Source organism: Elephas maximus, chromosome 23 (assembly GCF_024166365.1).
Source record: "Elephas maximus indicus isolate mEleMax1 chromosome 23, mEleMax1 primary haplotype, whole genome shotgun sequence".
NCBI lineage: Eukaryota > Metazoa > Chordata > Mammalia > Proboscidea > Elephantidae > Elephas > Elephas maximus.
In genome coordinates, this window is record NC_064841.1 from 66,479,572 (window position 1) to 66,497,408 (window position 17,837).

General features: G+C 36.8%; 1 protein-coding gene across 1 annotated transcript in view; it reads left to right on the plus strand.

Moving 5' to 3' along the window:
* The window catches only part of ITGBL1 (integrin subunit beta like 1), a 271,140-nt gene that overhangs the window by 160,724 nt on the left and 92,579 nt on the right, over positions 1-17,837 (plus strand). Inside the window, exon 7 of the mRNA XM_049867217.1 lies at positions 10,168-10,314. Within this exon, the coding sequence (XP_049723174.1) occupies positions 10,168-10,314 (147 nt within the window). The remainder of the gene's footprint in view (positions 1-10,167; positions 10,315-17,837) is intronic.

The window sequence follows — 17,837 nt, forward strand, 5'->3', positions numbered from 1 at the left end:
CGTAGGGTCAATTCCAACTCATAGCAACCCTAGAGAAAGAAGTAAATCTGCACTTGGAGGTGTTATATATTTACTGTACTCCTACTAGTAACTTGGGAAAGCATCAGAGAGTTCACACATTTGGCAAACACTAGACATGAAAGTGTACCCACTTTTTTACAATTAATCTAATTTTTCACGAGGAGAACCAATAGCTCTCTCCACTCTGAGAATACAAAACTAGAATACAAGACTTGATGACAATGAATAGGATAGCTACCATTATTGACATCTATATAACCACATTAAAAAACTTAGGATAATTCAATTCTTGGGGATATTTTTATGCTCTAATACATGGATGCAGTAGGTGGTGGTTCCATGGTAGAATTCTCACCTTCCATGCAGGAGACCCAGGTCCACTTCCTGGCCAATGCGCTTCAAGCACATTTACCTCCCATGTGTCAGTAGAGACTTGAGTGTTGCTATAATGCTGAGCAAGTTTCAGGGGAGCTTCTGGGACAAGATGGACTAGGAAGGAAGGCTTGGCAATCTACTCTGAAAAAACAGCCAACGAAAGCCTTGCGGATCACAATGGTCCATGGTACACGGGGTCTGCATGAGTTGGCAGGCAGCTAACAACAATACTTGATAGAATTTATACTAGCGTTATTTTAAAAATCTAGTCTAGAATTGATTGTCAATTAGTGGATTGAATTATTTATTCCATAAATGTTTGTGGAACAGTACTATTTGCCAGAGTCTAAACTATGTCTGGAGTATTGGACCCAGTGGTGAAAGGGACAAATATGAGCCTTAATTTATGGACCTCACAATCTAAATGCAAAAGAATAAATACATCCTGCTAGAATTTCTAATGATTAAAAGCGGGGGCTTTTGGGGGTGGGGGGCAGTCACATTTAACTGAAAAAGCATCTTTTAGTAGAAATGAAATTATGGATTTTCAGTCTGGTTATATTTGACAATCCAGACATCAGAGACATATGCGTATCCCTCTCTTTAAGATTGACTGCTTGGCTGGCGCTTGGATAGATAGGAAGCTCCGCTGGTCCCCTGAAAGTTTGCCAGCAAAGGGAGATAAAAGAGCTGCCCTGTTTCATTATGGCTATGCAGCTTCAAAGGCTTTTCTGGCCTAGCCAAGGGGAGTCTGCTGCTAAAATTTCACACTCCAGGAGGGTTTCCCTCTCTGATTATCCCTCACACTTGGGAGGATTCCTTAAACATTTTGTCAAGGCTGTCTTCTTGGGGGAATGCCCTTTTCAGAATTTTCTACTATTTGTTACATTTTCCAGTGTCCTTCATTATCATCATCATCAAAGCAATGATAACAAAGTAGCTAACATCTATCAGTGGGTTCTAGACAGCAGACTCCGTGCTAAGCACTTTCTAGATTGTTGCCTTTTTTCTTCATAAAAATCTTGGAAAAAGGAAATATATTTTCTGTTATTTTACAACTGAGGATGCTGAGACTCAGGAAAGTTATGTAACTTGCCCAAAGTCCCAGAATTAAGGCATAGAATCAAAGCGTTAACAAAGTCTATGAATTCAAGAAAATTTAAAGGTTATTATTTTACTGAATAAAAATCTGTTTAAAGTGCGATTTAATACACCAAATATTCACTGAGAACCAACTATGCCAAGGGCACTGTGTGAAATCCCAGGGCATAAAAATATCAAAAAGCATAGGTTCCACCCTCAAGAAATTGACCGTTTAACAAAGAAAACTGCCACATAAACACACAATTTTAACGTACTATGGTATTTTTTTTTTTTTTTTTTAAATTTTTTTCTTTTATGGTATGGGAGATGTGTGTATTTATGAGCTTGTTTAATTAACTGGTTTAGAAATGGAAGACATGGGGGCATAGCAGTGAACAAAATAAAATCCCTGCCCTCATGAGTTTCCAACCTTGTGGTGCAGGAGAGACAATAAACAAAATAAATTAGTAAAATACCTAGTAGGTTCAAACCAACCTGATGCCCCATATGGTTTCCAAGGAGTGACTAGTGGATTCAAACTGCTGACCTTTTGGTTAGTAGCCAAACTCTTAGCCACTGCGCTACCAAGGCTCCATATAACAGGTCAGTGCTGTGTATTTTTCATAGCCATAATACAAGAGATTAAAATGGGGCAGAGAAGAGGGTAGAGAATGTTGGAGGATGGGCTTGTTGGTCATTGGAATTAGGGTGACCAGGCACCTCATGCAGGTGGTGCTGTATAGCTCAGATCACAATGCACCTGGGGTCCTACCTCGAAGGGTATCCTTGCACTTCAAGAGAGATGAGCAAGGCACTCCACGCAGAGACATTAGAGGCATATGATATGTGCTGGGGACAAGAATTAGCTTGATAATTCCAGAATGTGCAAGTAAGGAAGAGTGTGGTAGAAGTTCCAGTTAGAGAAACATGAAATGGAAGAGTTTTTGTCTAGATTTTATTCTAAAGACAGTGAGATTCAAATGATGGTCTCGAGCAGGGGAATCTGATAGTCACCAGTTTTCCACTCTGGTTGTCTGGGTAGATGTTGGTGCCATTTACTGAAATGGTGAATATAGTAAGACATTATTGAGTTTGCTTGCAAACGTATCAAGTAGAAAAGATCGATGGCAAATCAAAGTTACTATTGTTGAATATATTATTCTGAAGGGTTAGGGCTGAACATGAGAATTTAGAGTTATTAAAACTATACTGGGATTCAGGAAACACCATTTTAGAGTCTCATTTTAAGATTGTATGTGCAATAAAATATGAATTCACAGGATTGTAAAATAAAAACGTAAAAGAAATAATCGAGATATATATAAAGCGTAAGTTAATGGCTTTCTTATATGGTGACTTTGTTATATAAGGTACACTAGTCCATGCTAAATTCACGATTCTGGTTTGGCAGCAGGGTTGCAAATTCAAAATAGTCACCATAGTAGTGATCATTCACGGTCCGAAACTTGCGTACCTGTCATGATCAGAGTAAACAAGCTTATAAAATCGGTATAGGCAATCGAGTTAATATTCTAGTATTATAAATCATAAGCTGTGATGTCTCTTTTTCTATACACGCACACACACGTATGCATGTACCTGCACGCACATGTGTGCATTTGTGTACTGTTCTGTCTCACTATGAAAGAGCGAGAGCGTGGAGTGAAGATGGGTAATGACACTTCAATCCTTTTATAAGTTTAAAATTCCTGTTGCATGTTACCTAGGATTAGAGTTATTACTATCACTTGGGCAGGTGAAGGAAATTCTGGAAGCCTCCATGAAATATGTAATTGTCAACTTTACTTGCTCCCCTTTCTGCCTTCTGTCCTGTTTTCCATTTTCCTCATATTTTCGTGCTTCCCTGTCGTATAAGGTTTCAGAGAAAGTTAATTGATTGGAATTGGACAGATTTGGCTTGTTGTTTGGTGGGTTTTACCATGAAAGGCGTTTAGGAAAGAATACTTAACCCATTCATACATAGTTTTCATGCTGTGGGTATAGACAGGTAAGAGTGGGGGAAAATGATAGGGTAATAGAGTGTGGTTTGATCAGTAAGACACAGGTTTGATAATTGTGATTTAATAAACACGTTGGTTGAAGTGAATTGCATGTGGCCAGCCCTCCACAACCTGGCTCCCAAACTTAGGATGAGAAACTTAGGAAGGGAGAAACATTAATAGAGACCCTACCATGTTAGATCATTACCAAGTTTTCACACAACTCATTCCATTATATTTTCACACTAGCTCAGGGAAAAAGACATTATTATCTACACATTAACAGATTCAGAGGAAACAGGTTCAGAGAAATTAAGCAACATGAGAAAGTTCACACTACTATTAAGTGTCATCTAAAAACTCACGTAGTCCAAATGCTCATGGTGATGCAAAGAAAAATATTCCATCTCACTTTATTTCGGTAAGGAAGAGCTGTTCTCTGGATGCTTAAAATTCTAATAAAACTTACTTTTGTAAGCTTCTGTCAACATTACTATGATCTGGGATGGGTATCAACCCGTGGAGTGTTTCTCCATTCTTAGGGAATCTGTGGAATTTTCTCTTTTATGCTGAGGGAGTTCTCAGTCTTTAAAATTGTCCTAATTGCCAGTCTAAGTTACACTGTAGGAAGGGTGCCATATATTTGATTATTGAGGATGCTAATAATACCTTTGTCTTGTGAGACGGAAGTAACCCAAATACATCAACATTCTCCAATGCTTTATGCAAGGGTGGAGTGTAGTAAATCTCGTAGGAAGTAGTTTTATTTTTAGCTCCTATTCTTTCTATACTGAGAGAATTTGTCTTATTTAAATCCAAGAGAATCTCTGCATAGATTAGTTTAAATTGGATCTTTCCATTGACATTCACATTTTATTAATTCATTCTTCATCCATCCATCTATCCATCCGTCCGTCTGTCCATCCATCCATCCATCCATTCCCCCTCCATTTGTCCATCCATCTGTCCATCCATTCAAAAATGCATTCAAAATTGGATATTTTGTGCCTACTACATCATGTGTACAAGGACATGGAAAGTACCTCCAAATAAAAAATAATTGCTTCTTTCATTCCTATGTATTTTTCATCATCTACATGGTACATGTATGTGTGGGTGTGTGAGTGTGTGTGTGTATCCGTCCTGACACAAACAAGACTCATACACACAAATATACATATACACATGCAAAGACATACATCACCTCAAAGATGATGTTATTGACAAAATTCAAATGCAGCTGAAATGATTGGGCCATGGCTAGCTGTCCCAAAGTTGTATTGATCTGCTTTCAGTTTGTCACTTTAATTCTCTGAGCTGCTCCACTGAATTTGCTTCCTGATTCTGAAGTGACTCCTTTATTCCTGATAGTTGTTTATGACTTTGGTCTATTTTCCCAAATTTCTTACCTGGAAAAGTACTCTCCAGTATGACCTTAAACTCTGCCTTTTAACTTGTCCTACCTGCCAAAATGATGAAAATATAGGATTGGCCTGGCTTAGAGAGTTGCATTAGTTATGGAGATTGAATCATTTGACACAACCGTGTTATATGGGGAAATTTATTATTGTGGATTAGAAAGAAACTGAAGGACATGATTAAATATAGTAGGCTTGCATTATCTTGAAAAGAAAATCAATATATCAAATGGATGTATTTATTAAAATGACAACTACTCTCTAAAAAAATCCAGTTTATTCCCTTAAAGCTCTTCCCTATTGATAAAATTTGTTTTGATATTCACGCTAATTTTTGAGCAGCTACTTGTAAACATCAGATTCAAATTCAGGGACTTTTTTTTTTTTCCATCATTTTAAAAGAAGTAATACACCCTACAGCAGAATAGTATCTATCTGGAATGGATGCAGCTACATTTGTCCTCACTGATGATGTTTCTAGAGTTGGAATCATTTAACTCAAAAGAACACAATGATTAAAAAGAAAAAAAAAGTTTTGGTGTCAACAGCCTCTCCTATAATGACTCAAGAGCTTTTATAACTCTTACTTTTCCAGCATGGCCATAATGCCACTCAATGTGTGGTCATTCTGCCAACCTCCCTGACCGTATGGTAGACACTGGGCAACAATCATGTTTATAGACAGGTGGATCATATCAACACCGAGTACCAAGAATGGAAGCATATTGTTCTTGCACTGTTATGTGTGTTACTTATTTATTTATTTTAATGCATGCTCATAGGTCTTTTGAGAGCAATTTCCTTATTTGAATTCTTCTGATGATAACAGGGATCAACAGCAAGACTCTGTATCTTTCATCTCTATCTTTATGATTTCCTGCCTACAGAGTTGAAGGGAATACTTGCTATATTAAAACATACATGGATTTGGCAAACTTAGCCCTGAATTTGAGGCTGATGTGATAAAATTCACATCATCTAGTAGTCTTGTTTTAAAGTGAATTGAGAAGAGGCCCAAGAAGGGGAAACAGTGGGACATCTAGATCAAGAGTGCAGATCTACTAATTTCTTGTTTTATGGCTTTTTTATGAGACCATGTCTGGTAGTACAGTGGTTAAGAGCTTGGCTGCTAACAAAAAGGTAGGCAGTTCCAGCTGCTCCTTGGAAACCCTATGGGGGCAGTTCTACTCTGTCTTATAGGGTAACTAAGAGTTGGAATCAACTTGACAGCAAAGGGTTTGGTTTGGTTTATCTTCTCTAAAAGGTTCAATACCTCAACTATCAACAACTTGCATTTCTAAGTCACTTTCTAACATCACAGATTAAATGTCACACAGGATTTCATCTAAGAGTTAGTTTCATTTAAAGTTGGATCTGTAATACTCTGAAATATATTTTGACAGCATGTAACTTTGAATTCTTAAAAGATGTAGATAAAATTTTTTACTGACTAGCAAGCAAAATTTATGTTTATGTTTTGGGTTCTGGCAGTCTCTAGCTAACTTTTAAATTCAGTAACACAACTCTCAATAGTATTATTCTTTTTTTCTTTTTTCAGAATAGAATTAGAGAATCCTTTCTCTATTACTTTCTATCACTTTTACTTTGCTTCTTCTATGATAAACATTGGGACATTTGGTTTGGTGCATTCACAGTTTCCAAGAACAGCGAAACCTTCAAAACAATGTCCTAATTGCCACTGTTTCATCAATATTCACTGACTCTCATGAAATTTATTCTTTGTGGATTACTTAATTATGTTAGTCATATTTTCTATAATCGGACTTTCACCCCTCAGCTTGAACTTGTTCAATTAATATTGACTCTTGATGGCACCGTACAGAAGGTGCACAAGCGGGAAATTTGAGGAGAAGGGGTGATCATCATGAACTAGGCAAAATTCTCCAACTTCGATACTTTTTATTTAGGGAAAAAGACTTTCATCCCACAGCCAATTGCAGAGATCACACTGTCTCATAAATCGTACCAATGGGCAAGCAGCTGAAGACAGATGAGTTACTGAAAGGATGTATTGATTAAGTAAAGCAAGGGGTGAGGTCCAAGACTGAGGCAGAAAAGCCAGGAAGTCAGGGATCATCACAAAAATGCCAAAAGTGAGGACACGTTGTATGCTTTTCCCAACTTTGCTTAGGATCGACAATGTCTGAAGGTGACGCATGGATTTATAGGACTTACCTTTTAGAATGTTCATAATGGTACTTTAGGTACCCAGGAAATAGTGGTGCAAGACCTTATAGGTTGTATATTCTCCCTAGTGTTTGTAAAAGAGAACAGAAATAGTAAAGGGATAGAAAATTAAAATCACAATAGAGTGGTATAAGGGGAAAAATCTTAGAGAATTAAAATCTAATTGGGAAAAATAGAATGACTAGAAAACAGAAGATGAACAGGCAGAAAGATAAAAGACTGACAGAGATTTATTCTTCCAGGTTTGGAGCATCTGCATTTTTTTTCAAAATTTATTAAGACCTTCACAATTATCATGACTAGCTTTGGTATTAATTGGATCAGATTCTAATTCTAAAAATCTCTAACAACTTCTGACTGTCTTCATGGATTGTATTCCACTGTGAATTCTTTGAGTTATATCGACATGTGAATGAAACTCAGAAAAAAAGATAATGACCTTTCTTAAACATGTATTCCACTTATACAATTTAACAACTTTCTCTCCTCAGTTCGTGCTCTTCCTCAGGATTTGCCTTTGTCCCCAAGGTTTCTGCCTCATTCTGTGTCCCTAAGGGTAAAAATCCCTTAGGGACAGGTGTACGTCACTGTATGTGGATGCAGGTGGACCACAGCAGGTGGTGTTTGTCGGGGTAGTTAGGGATTTCCTAGCATCCTCAGCTGCTGGATGGTGTCTTCTTACTTTTACAGCATTTAAACTTTCATGAATAAAGCCTTTATCGCTCTTTATTCCAACTATTTTTTTTAATTGTATTGTTAAAAGTGTCAGCCAGTTTTCTATAAATGGCAGCATGTCCTGTACTTTGTCCAGTTTCTTCATAGCAAATCTAACTCTCCCTGAAATAAAACCACTTTCTCCAAGGATTTCAAATCCACTGACTCCTATAAAACAATGGAATGGATAGTACTTTAAAAGTTAAATGTGTTTTAAGAACTTTTACTTATGGATGTTATCTTAGTTATCTACTACTGCTGTAACAGAAATAACCCAAGTGGATGATTGTAACAAGCAAAAATGTATTCTCTCATAGTTTAGGAGGCTAGGGGTCCTACTTTATGGAGCCATCTCCAGGTCAGGTCTGGAGTAAGGTCCTTGTCATCAATCTTCCGTTGGTCTAGGAGCTTCTCAGCACAGGGACCTTGAGTCCAAAGGACACACTCTGCTCCTGGCTCCTCTTGCTTGGTGATAATGAGCTCCCTCTCCTCTCTGCTCACTTCTCTCTTTTATATCTCAAAAGAGATTGACTTGAGACACAACCTAATCCTGTGGATTGTGTCCTGCCTCATTAACACAACTGCCTCTAACCTGCCTCATTAACATCATAGAGGCTAGGATTTACAACATATTGGATAACTACATCAGGTCACAAAATGAAGAACAACCACACAACACTGGGAATCATGGGCCTAGCCAGTTTGGGGGGACACGATTCAATCCATCACAGTTGGATTTACAACATAACTCTGTTTGCAACTTTTGCCCTATATCCAATGAAGGTTGGGAAGACAGGCAGGAACTTAAGCTGAGAAAATGGCAAAAAGTCATAAGAATCAATAATCTCTGATACATAATTATTATTAATAATAAACTATTATAATAAAACAGTATCATATTTGAAAGTCTAAATGGTCATAGTCACATGTCATGCATATTTATTAATCATTAGACTTTCTCTTAAAATGATGAGCTCTGGGAGTTAATGATGACATACATTTCTTGTTGACTAGACTCTACTACATAGTTGGTACTTATGAAATGTTCGTTGAATTTATTTTAATGTTAATTGAGAGATTTGGATCAAATGATCCCTAATATCTCACTCCACTTTCACCTTCTATGGTTTTATGATTTGCCCATAAAGAACCAAATTAATAAATTATGAAAAAACTTCAACGTATATAGTTTATCTAATACCTTCAACTTCAGAAGATGGACATCTTCCCACAGAATCTCATAGAATATTAATAGAACAGGCTGGTTTTCACTGAAGGTCAACTTCCATATTGCATGACATATGTAAATATCATGCCAAAGGCAAGTGGTGGCATGATTTTCATCCATTAGTATTGTACTTGATTTGTTTTATAAAAAGTGAAATTCCACTTCCTTTAAAATTCTTCTCTCAATTCTTCACTTTATTCAGCTTCTGTAATGAACATCTGAATGTGTATTGGGAGCTAAGAGAAGCTCCTTTGAAATCATCATGTTTTCCTTTACAGTCCTACTTGGTTACATAGTGTCATCAAATGAATAAAAATAATGGTAACTCACATTATATAGCATTTTAGGATGTAGAATGTACTTTAGGATAAATATGACTAAATCAAGTATCACTGTCCCATTTAAAAATAAAGAAAACCTCAAAATGCTGGTCATTGGATCAGCCCAACTCTGTATGTAGCAGAATCAGAGCGTGAACCCACTTATTTTATCGATAATCTAGATGTGCTTTTGCTGTACCATACCACGACTCATCGCCATTCTTTATGGGTTCTGTGTCCATGTGTAAAGAAATGTAATCTCTTCCTTCACCTCTTTTTTGTATACTAAAGTGGTCTTCAAGGATTGTGAACTCCACAGAGGTGACTGGTTTTAGGCTAAGGGTCCCTAGGCTGATCTCACCATGTGTAGTAAATAAGCCAATTAAAATAAAATGAGTGGAACTCCAGAAGATGACGATCTTGTTTCCAAAATAAGTTGTTTTCCATTTCCTGTGGCTCCCTTTCACACGAATTAATTGCCAAATCCATCAAATGCCAAATACTCCTTTTAGGCCCCAGCAGATCGATAAAGTTGTATGCATCTGGATTTTGATAGATTGAAGTTTATAACTCTACCAAAATTTTTGTCTTACCTGGGCATGTTGATTTTCTTTACCCTTCATGATCAATTAATATAAATCAGTTATTTGAGAACTGCAAAAAAATGCTCTTTTGCCTTATTGTTTCATATTGTTTTAATTAAGATCCTGACTCATTTGTGACATTCACTGTTAGGATGAAAACTAATCCTGACTTCATTATCTTTATATATTTTTTTTCTTACTACTCTCATTATAAAGGCCATGGGCAGTGTAATTGTGGAAGATGTGACTGCAAAGTAGGGTGGTATGGGAAAAAGTGTGAACACCCACGTTCCTGCCCACTGTCAGCTGAGGAGAGCATCAAGAAGTGCCAAGGAAGCTCGACTCTGCCTTGCTCTGGAAGGGGTAAGTGAGGCCTCTGGGGCCTTGTCATTACCTCCTAGTCCTGTGAGTTAAATGAGCTCTATTCATATCTATCTATTTAAAAAAGAACTTAGATCCCTAAATAAGGGAAGATTACCCTTTTCAGAGTAATATAGTAATATAATATGTTATTACTAATATTTGTAAGATTATTATTATGAATTATTAATGCTAATATAATATGCTAAATCCACTTACCTTGAGTAAAATACGTGAAGAAATATGATCTCACTCTCTTTCGTTCTTTGCCTCACTCACTCACTCACTCAATCTCTCACTCATTCACACACTCACATATTTACTCACTGACTCACTCACTGACTTAGTCACTCACTCACCCACCCATCTACCTGCTCACCCACTGACACACTCACTCTCTCACTCACTCACTGACCCATCCACCCACTCACCCACTCACTCACTGACACACACTCTAACCCACTCATCCACACACTCACTCAATCTCTCACTCACTCCCTGATACACTCACTTCTTACTCACTCATTCATTACACTCACCCACTCACTCACTGACACACACTCTCACCCACTCATCCACACACTCACTCACTCACCCACTCTCTCACTCACTGTCACTCACTCACTGACACACACTCTCACCCATTCATCCACATACTCACTCAATCTCTCACCCACTCTCTCACTCACTGTCACTCACTGACACACACTCTCACCCACTCATCCACATACTCGCTCACTCAATCTCTCACCCACCCGTCCACCCACTCACTGACATTCTCTCACACACACTCACTCACTCACTCACCCACTCTCTCACTTATGCTCACTCACTCACTCACTGACACACATTCTCACCCACTCACCCACACACTCACTCGCTCCTACACTCACATACTCACTCACCGACTTTCTCACTCACACACTCACTCTAACCGTCTCCTTTCCCTTTGAGGTCTGTTACAATTCATTCAGTTCATTTTTTTTTAACAGTTCAGATGTGTAATCAAATCTGTCTGCATGAGGCTGTCTGATTGTCCACTGACATTTCTGAAACCAAATAACATTGTTTAGAGGAGATGGTTGGTTTGGGTTTTGCACTGCAGCTGTGAATAAGCTTTTGTTGCTTTTTGAAGGCGTGTAGCCTCGAGGTGTGTTCTTGGTACCAGATAAGTACAAATTGGAGGAGAAAGAATCCATCTAGAGGAAAGCTCATTCCATTCTTTTTGATTTATCAAAATAAGAAATACAATTTCACCTCTCAGATGAAAATACCGAAGTTAATATGAAATATGCTTCCGGTGAAACTAGTAATTGAAGTTACTACCAATCTCGTGCACTAAGGAGGAAAAAGAGAGAGACTTCCTTTGGCTTAATGTTAGACCAGAAATTTCACTTTTTGTTGTAGTTTTCTCCTTAAAAAAAGTTTTTTTTTTTTAAATTGAGATATAATTCGCGTATCATAAAATTCACCATTTGAAATGCACAACTCGGTGGCATTTAGTATACTCACGGAATTCCACTTTTACCACTAACTCCAGGATATTTTCATCATTCCAAAGAGAAACCCTATGCTTTTAGCAGTTACTCCCCGTTTCCCCAGTTCCTGGCAATGACTAAAGGACTTTCTGTCTCCTATGGGCTTGTATATCCTGGGTATTTTATATAAATGGAACCATCCACTATGTCGACTTTCTATCTGGCTTCTTTCACATTTTTAACATTCACACGTGTTGGAGAGTGTACACCACTTCATTCCTTTTTGTGGCTGAGTAATCTCGCATTGCATGATTACACCACATTTGTTTGTCCTTCCATAAACCTATGGACATCTGTGTGGTTTCTGTTTTTTAGCTATTACAAATTATGCTGTTGTAAATATTCTTGTATGAGTTTTGTGTGGACATATGTTTTTATTTATCTTGCAGATATATATGTGTATATATATATATATATTTTTTTATATATATATTTAGTTGTGAAACTACTGAGTCATATGGTAAATCTATGTTTAACTTTTTGAGGAAAACCAAACCAAACGTTTTTAAGGTGACTGTGCCATTTTAAAAAATTTTTGTTGTGGTAAGTATCTATATATAATAAGAAATTTATCTTTTCAATATTTTTTACACGTACAGTTCAGTGGCATTAATTATATTCCTTATGTTGTGCCACTATCATCAGTATCTATTTTCAAATTTTCTCATCACCCTTCACAGAAGATTAACAGACTCCTTGTTTCCCCCACCCTTCCACTCCTGGTAACCACTAATAAACTTTGATCTCTGTACATTTGCCTATTCTGGACATTTCATGTGAGTGGGATCTAACAATATTTGTCTTCCTGTGAATGACTTATTCCACTCAGCATAAGGTTTCCAAAGCCCATCCATGTTTTAGCATGTACCAGGAGTTCATTTCTCTTTATGGCAGAGTAACATTCCATTGTATGTGTATACCACATTTTTTTTTTTATACACTCATTTGTTGATAGGCATTTAAGTTGTTTCCATCTTTTGGCTGTTGTGAGCAATGCTGCAATGGATATTGGTGCGCATGTGCTTGTTTTCCTGCTTTCAATTCTTTTGGGCATACACCTAGGAGTGGAATTGCTGGATCATATGATGAGTCTGTGTTTAACTTCTTGAGAAACCTCCAAACTGCTTTCCACAGCAGCTGTACCATTTTACAATTCCACTAGCAATGGATAAGGATTCCAATTTCTCCACATCCTCGCCAACACGTGGTGGCACAGTTGTTAAGTACTCAGTGGCTAACTGAATGGCTACCAACTCCTCTGCAGGAGAAAGACGTGGCAATCTTCTCCCACAAAGATTACAGCCTTGGTAACCCTATGGGGCAGTTCTACTCTGCCCTATAGGGTTGCTGTGAGTATCAGATATATAGTTCCCCAATTTACAGGGACGGGGTTTAATGAACAAAAGTTTTAAATTTTGATTCAGCCCCATTTATCTAGTTTTATTTTGTTGCTTATGTTTTTGGTGTCAGATCTAAGAATCCATTGTTAAATACCAAGTCTTAAAACATTACACCTCTATTTTCTTCTGAGAGGTTTATGGTTTTAGTTCTTACATTTAGGTCTTTCATCCTTTTTGAATTGATTTCTGTATATGGTATGAGGTATGGGTACAGATTTCTTTGCAGATGAAAATCCAGTTGTCCCAGCAAGATTTATTAAGGAGACTGTTTTTCTCCCTTCAATGGACTTAACACCCTTGTCAAAAATCGATTGACCATAAATGTGTGGGTTTATTTCTGAACTCTCAACCCTATGCCATTGGTCTATATATCTATCATTGTACCAGTACCAGTACTCTTGCTTTATAGGAAGCTTTGAGATCAGGAAATGTAGGTCCTCCTACTTTGTTCTTTTTCAAGATTGCTTTGCTTATTCCAGGCCATTCAGATACCATTCTAAATTACAGTTCCGTATAAGTTTGAAGATTGACTTCTCCATTTCTGTAAAGAAGGCTGTTGAAATTTTGATAGGAAATGTGTTTTGCATTGAATATATAGAAACTATCAGCGTATTAATATTAAATCTTCCAATCCATGAACATGGATTGTCCTTCCATTTTTTTAGGACTTCTTAATTTCTTTCAGTAATGTTTTATAGTTTTCAGTGTGCAAGCAGTTCATTTATTTGGTTAAATTTAGTCCTACATATTTTATTCTTTTAAATGCTATTGGAAGCAGAGTTATTTCCTTAATTTCCTTTTCAGAAGGCTCATTGCCAATGTATAGAAACTGAACTGATTTTTGTGTGTTGACTTTGTATTCTGCCACTTAGCTCTAGTAGCTTTCTTGTGGATTCTTTGGGGCTTTCTATACAAAGGATTATGTCATCAGTGAAAAGGGATAATTTTTACTTCTCCCTTTCCAATTTGTATACCTTTTATTTCTTTTTCTTGACTAGTTGCTCTGGCTAGGACTTCCAGTACAGTATTGAATAGCAGTGGGGAGAGTGGGCATCCTTGTCTGTTCCTGATCTTATGGGGAAAGCTCTCAGTCTTTCACCACTGACTATGATCTTAGCTATTGTTTTTTCATGCATGTCCTTTATCATGATGAGAAATTTCCCTTCCATCCCTAGCTTGTTGAGTGTTTATATCATGAAAGGATGTTGGATTTTGTTAAAATCCAGTGCCAGTTGAGATGATCATGTATGTCTTTTCCTTTGTTATATTACTGTGGTGCATTACGCTGTCTGATTTCCTAAGATTGAACCAATCTTGCATTCCTGGGATAAAGCTCAGTTATCATGGTTATTAATCCCTTTAAGATAGTTTTACATTTGGTTTGCTAGTATTTTGTTGAAGATTTCTCCATCTGTGTTCATAAGGGATATTGGTCTGTCATATTTTTTTTCTTGTGGTGTCTTTGTCTAGCTTTGGTGTCAGAGTAATGTAAGCCTCATATAATGAGTTAGAAAATGTTCCCTCCTCTTGTATTTTTTGGGAAAGCTTAAGAAGCATTTGGGTCAATTCATTTTTAAATGTCTAGTAGAATTCTTAAAAAAAAAAAATTTTTTTTTTTTAGTTGAATTCCTCAGTGAAGTCATCTGGTCCAGGGTTTTTCTGTTTTGGAAGGTTTTTGATTATTGAATCAATCTCTTTGCATGCTCTGGGTTTATAAAGATCATTTATTTATTTATTCTTGAGTCAGTATAGGCAGTTTATGCATTTCTAGAAGTTTGTCCATTTAATCTAGGTTGTCTAATTTGTTAGCATATATCTTAGTCAGGATTCTCTAGAGAAACAAAACATATGAGATGTATCTCTCTCTCTGTATCTACTCACACACAGAGAGAGATTTACTTCAAGAAATTGGCTCTTGTACTTCTGGGAGGTGGCAAGTCCCAAAGTGCATAGGCCATGCTACGGAGAGTGCAGAGTGAAGTGAGAGTTCTGCCAAAATGTCTGTTTATAGTCTGGAGGTAGACCATACCCCAGAGAATCTCCCTTGTCAAATCATTGATTGATTAAAAAAAAAAAAAAAAACACACTGTATTATATTGCATTGAATTACATTATGTTACTTACGTTACATTACTGAAGGTGATTTACATGACATTACATTACCCTGCACTACACTAGACTGCATTACATTACATAACATTAGAGAAGGGTATCTGTTCTACCCAGGGCCAGCTGATTTAACCACATATAACTCCTCTGTGGAGTTCCTGGGTGTCACAAACAGTTAACATGCTCAGCTGCTACCCCAAAGTTTGGTGGTTTGAATTCACCCAGAGGCACCTTGGAAGGAAGATCTGGTAATTTACTATTGGAAAATCAGCCATTGAAAATCCTGTGGAACACTGCACACATAGGGTTGCCAAGAGTCAGAGTCAACTGGATGGCAACTGGTACTAGAACCGGTAACTACTCCAGGAGAGCAACTACACTAGTGTTTTGCCGAATAACTGGGAACCATAGCCTAGTTGATAGATAAAATTAACATCACAGCACACAATTGTTCATAATATTCTCTTATGATCCTTTTTATTTCTGTAGGGTTGGTCTTAATGTTGCCACTTTTATTTCTGATTTTAGGTATTTGCATCTTCTGTCTTTTTTTTTTTTTTTCCTTCATCAGCCTTGCTAGAAGTTTAACAATTTTATTGATCATTTCAAAAAACCACCTCCTGGTTTCATTGATTCTCTCTACTGTTTTTCTATTCAGATTTGACTGTGGCATTTTACATCCTCGCCAGCAGCGTATAAGGGTTCCAGTTTCTGCACATCTTCATCATCGTTTGTCTTTTCCTGTATTTTTGATTATATATGTTTTTTCTTTATGTTGAAAACCCTAAGCCTGCAAAAGTATTTTCTGATACTCAAACATTTTCCAAAAGATTAAACATTAATATCCCTCAATTTATTGTTATTTACCTGCACTTAGAATCTAATATAAAAAATAAATTATTTTAGAGGTCCAATTTTACATTTGCAAAAAGCTTTATGTATTTTCTCCCGGCCATGTGAAAGAAAAAAATGGACACAGGAATGCTAATCAGTTTCTCTTTTAAAATGTTTGTTATAATACTGGGGAAAATTCTATTCTGAAAGGAAAATCTTGGGAAGGAAAGAGAAAGACTTTATCTCAAAATAGATTTTTGTTCTCCAGAATCCTTTCCAGTTATATTTAGTTTAGGAAAGTTTAGGTACAGTGATATTTGCAATTATCTTAGCAAAGTGATAAAGCACAGGCAGTCTTATGTCTTAAAACATTATTTAAATTAAGGAGCCAGCATTCTGTAAAATCCTGAAAACCTCCAACGGTGATGTTGCTAGTAGAATTAAATAGAATAGAAACAGATAGGGATATGTACATAATATTTCAAACCAAAGAGTGAAACAAAGTGTACACTTCTTTTTGCAAATACTTTCATTTTATGGGGTTAAAAGTAACAATTATACAATGGAAAAAATAAGAAAAAATATAAAATATGTCCCAAATACAGAAAATAACCTTAAGTATATACATTCACCAATAGTTTTCTGTTTGTTTCTAAATCGCTTAATGCATAGAACAAGTACAAGAATATCATTTTGAACTTCATCTATCAGTTTTTAATAAATCCTGGCTACGTTTACTCTTCTTCAAACACATATTTATGTCTTCTCTCTATAAAGTTTCACTAATTTATCTAGCTACCCTTTTTAAGAAATGAAATATATTTAAAGTTTATTGTATTAAAAAGTATTGAATCTGTGTACAGAACTGTACTTTTTATCTTTTTAAATTCTTTTAAGCCTCTTGAAGTACTTTAGAAATAAAAAATAAGCTTTTCTAGTTTCCTAGGAGGGAAACAGAGGTATTGAGGAGTGAAGTGATTTCCCAAGGAACCATAACAAAATGTAACAAATCTGAGAATGAAAATCAAGGATTTATGACAGCCAGTCCAGTGCTGGGATCCATGATCAGAGACCCTTCCTATCTCATAGAGCTACACCTGCAAACTCATTGGCGTGGAATTTTTTGAAGCAAATAGCCAATATGAAACATTTTAAAGGATTAGCTTTGCAATTTATGAATGAAACTGCAGCTGTGGTTACATGAGTGAGGAAAGCAATTACAAGGCCCATCGGCTCCCAAGCCCGAGAGCCTCATCCGCTCACCAGCTGGGGTAAAGAAAAAAAAAAAAAATTCTAGTAGAACATAGTATGGTAAGTCCCCGGGTTACAAACGTCTATTTACGGACAACTCTCACTCGCCCTTTAATGTTATGTAAATTTGCCCTCACTTTAAAATGATTGAACCAACCCCTAAACCAAAAAAAAAAAAAAAAAAAAAGTCAAAAACCAAACCAGCTGCCATTGAGTCGATTCCGACTCATAGCGACCCTATAGGGCAGAGTAGAACTGCCCCATAGAGTTTCCAAGGAGCGCCAGGTGGATTCGAACTGCTGGCCTGTTGGTTAGCAGCCATAGCACTTAACCACTACGCCACCAGGGTTTCCGAACCAACCCCTACTCACAAAAAATTCTATGTCATAATCAC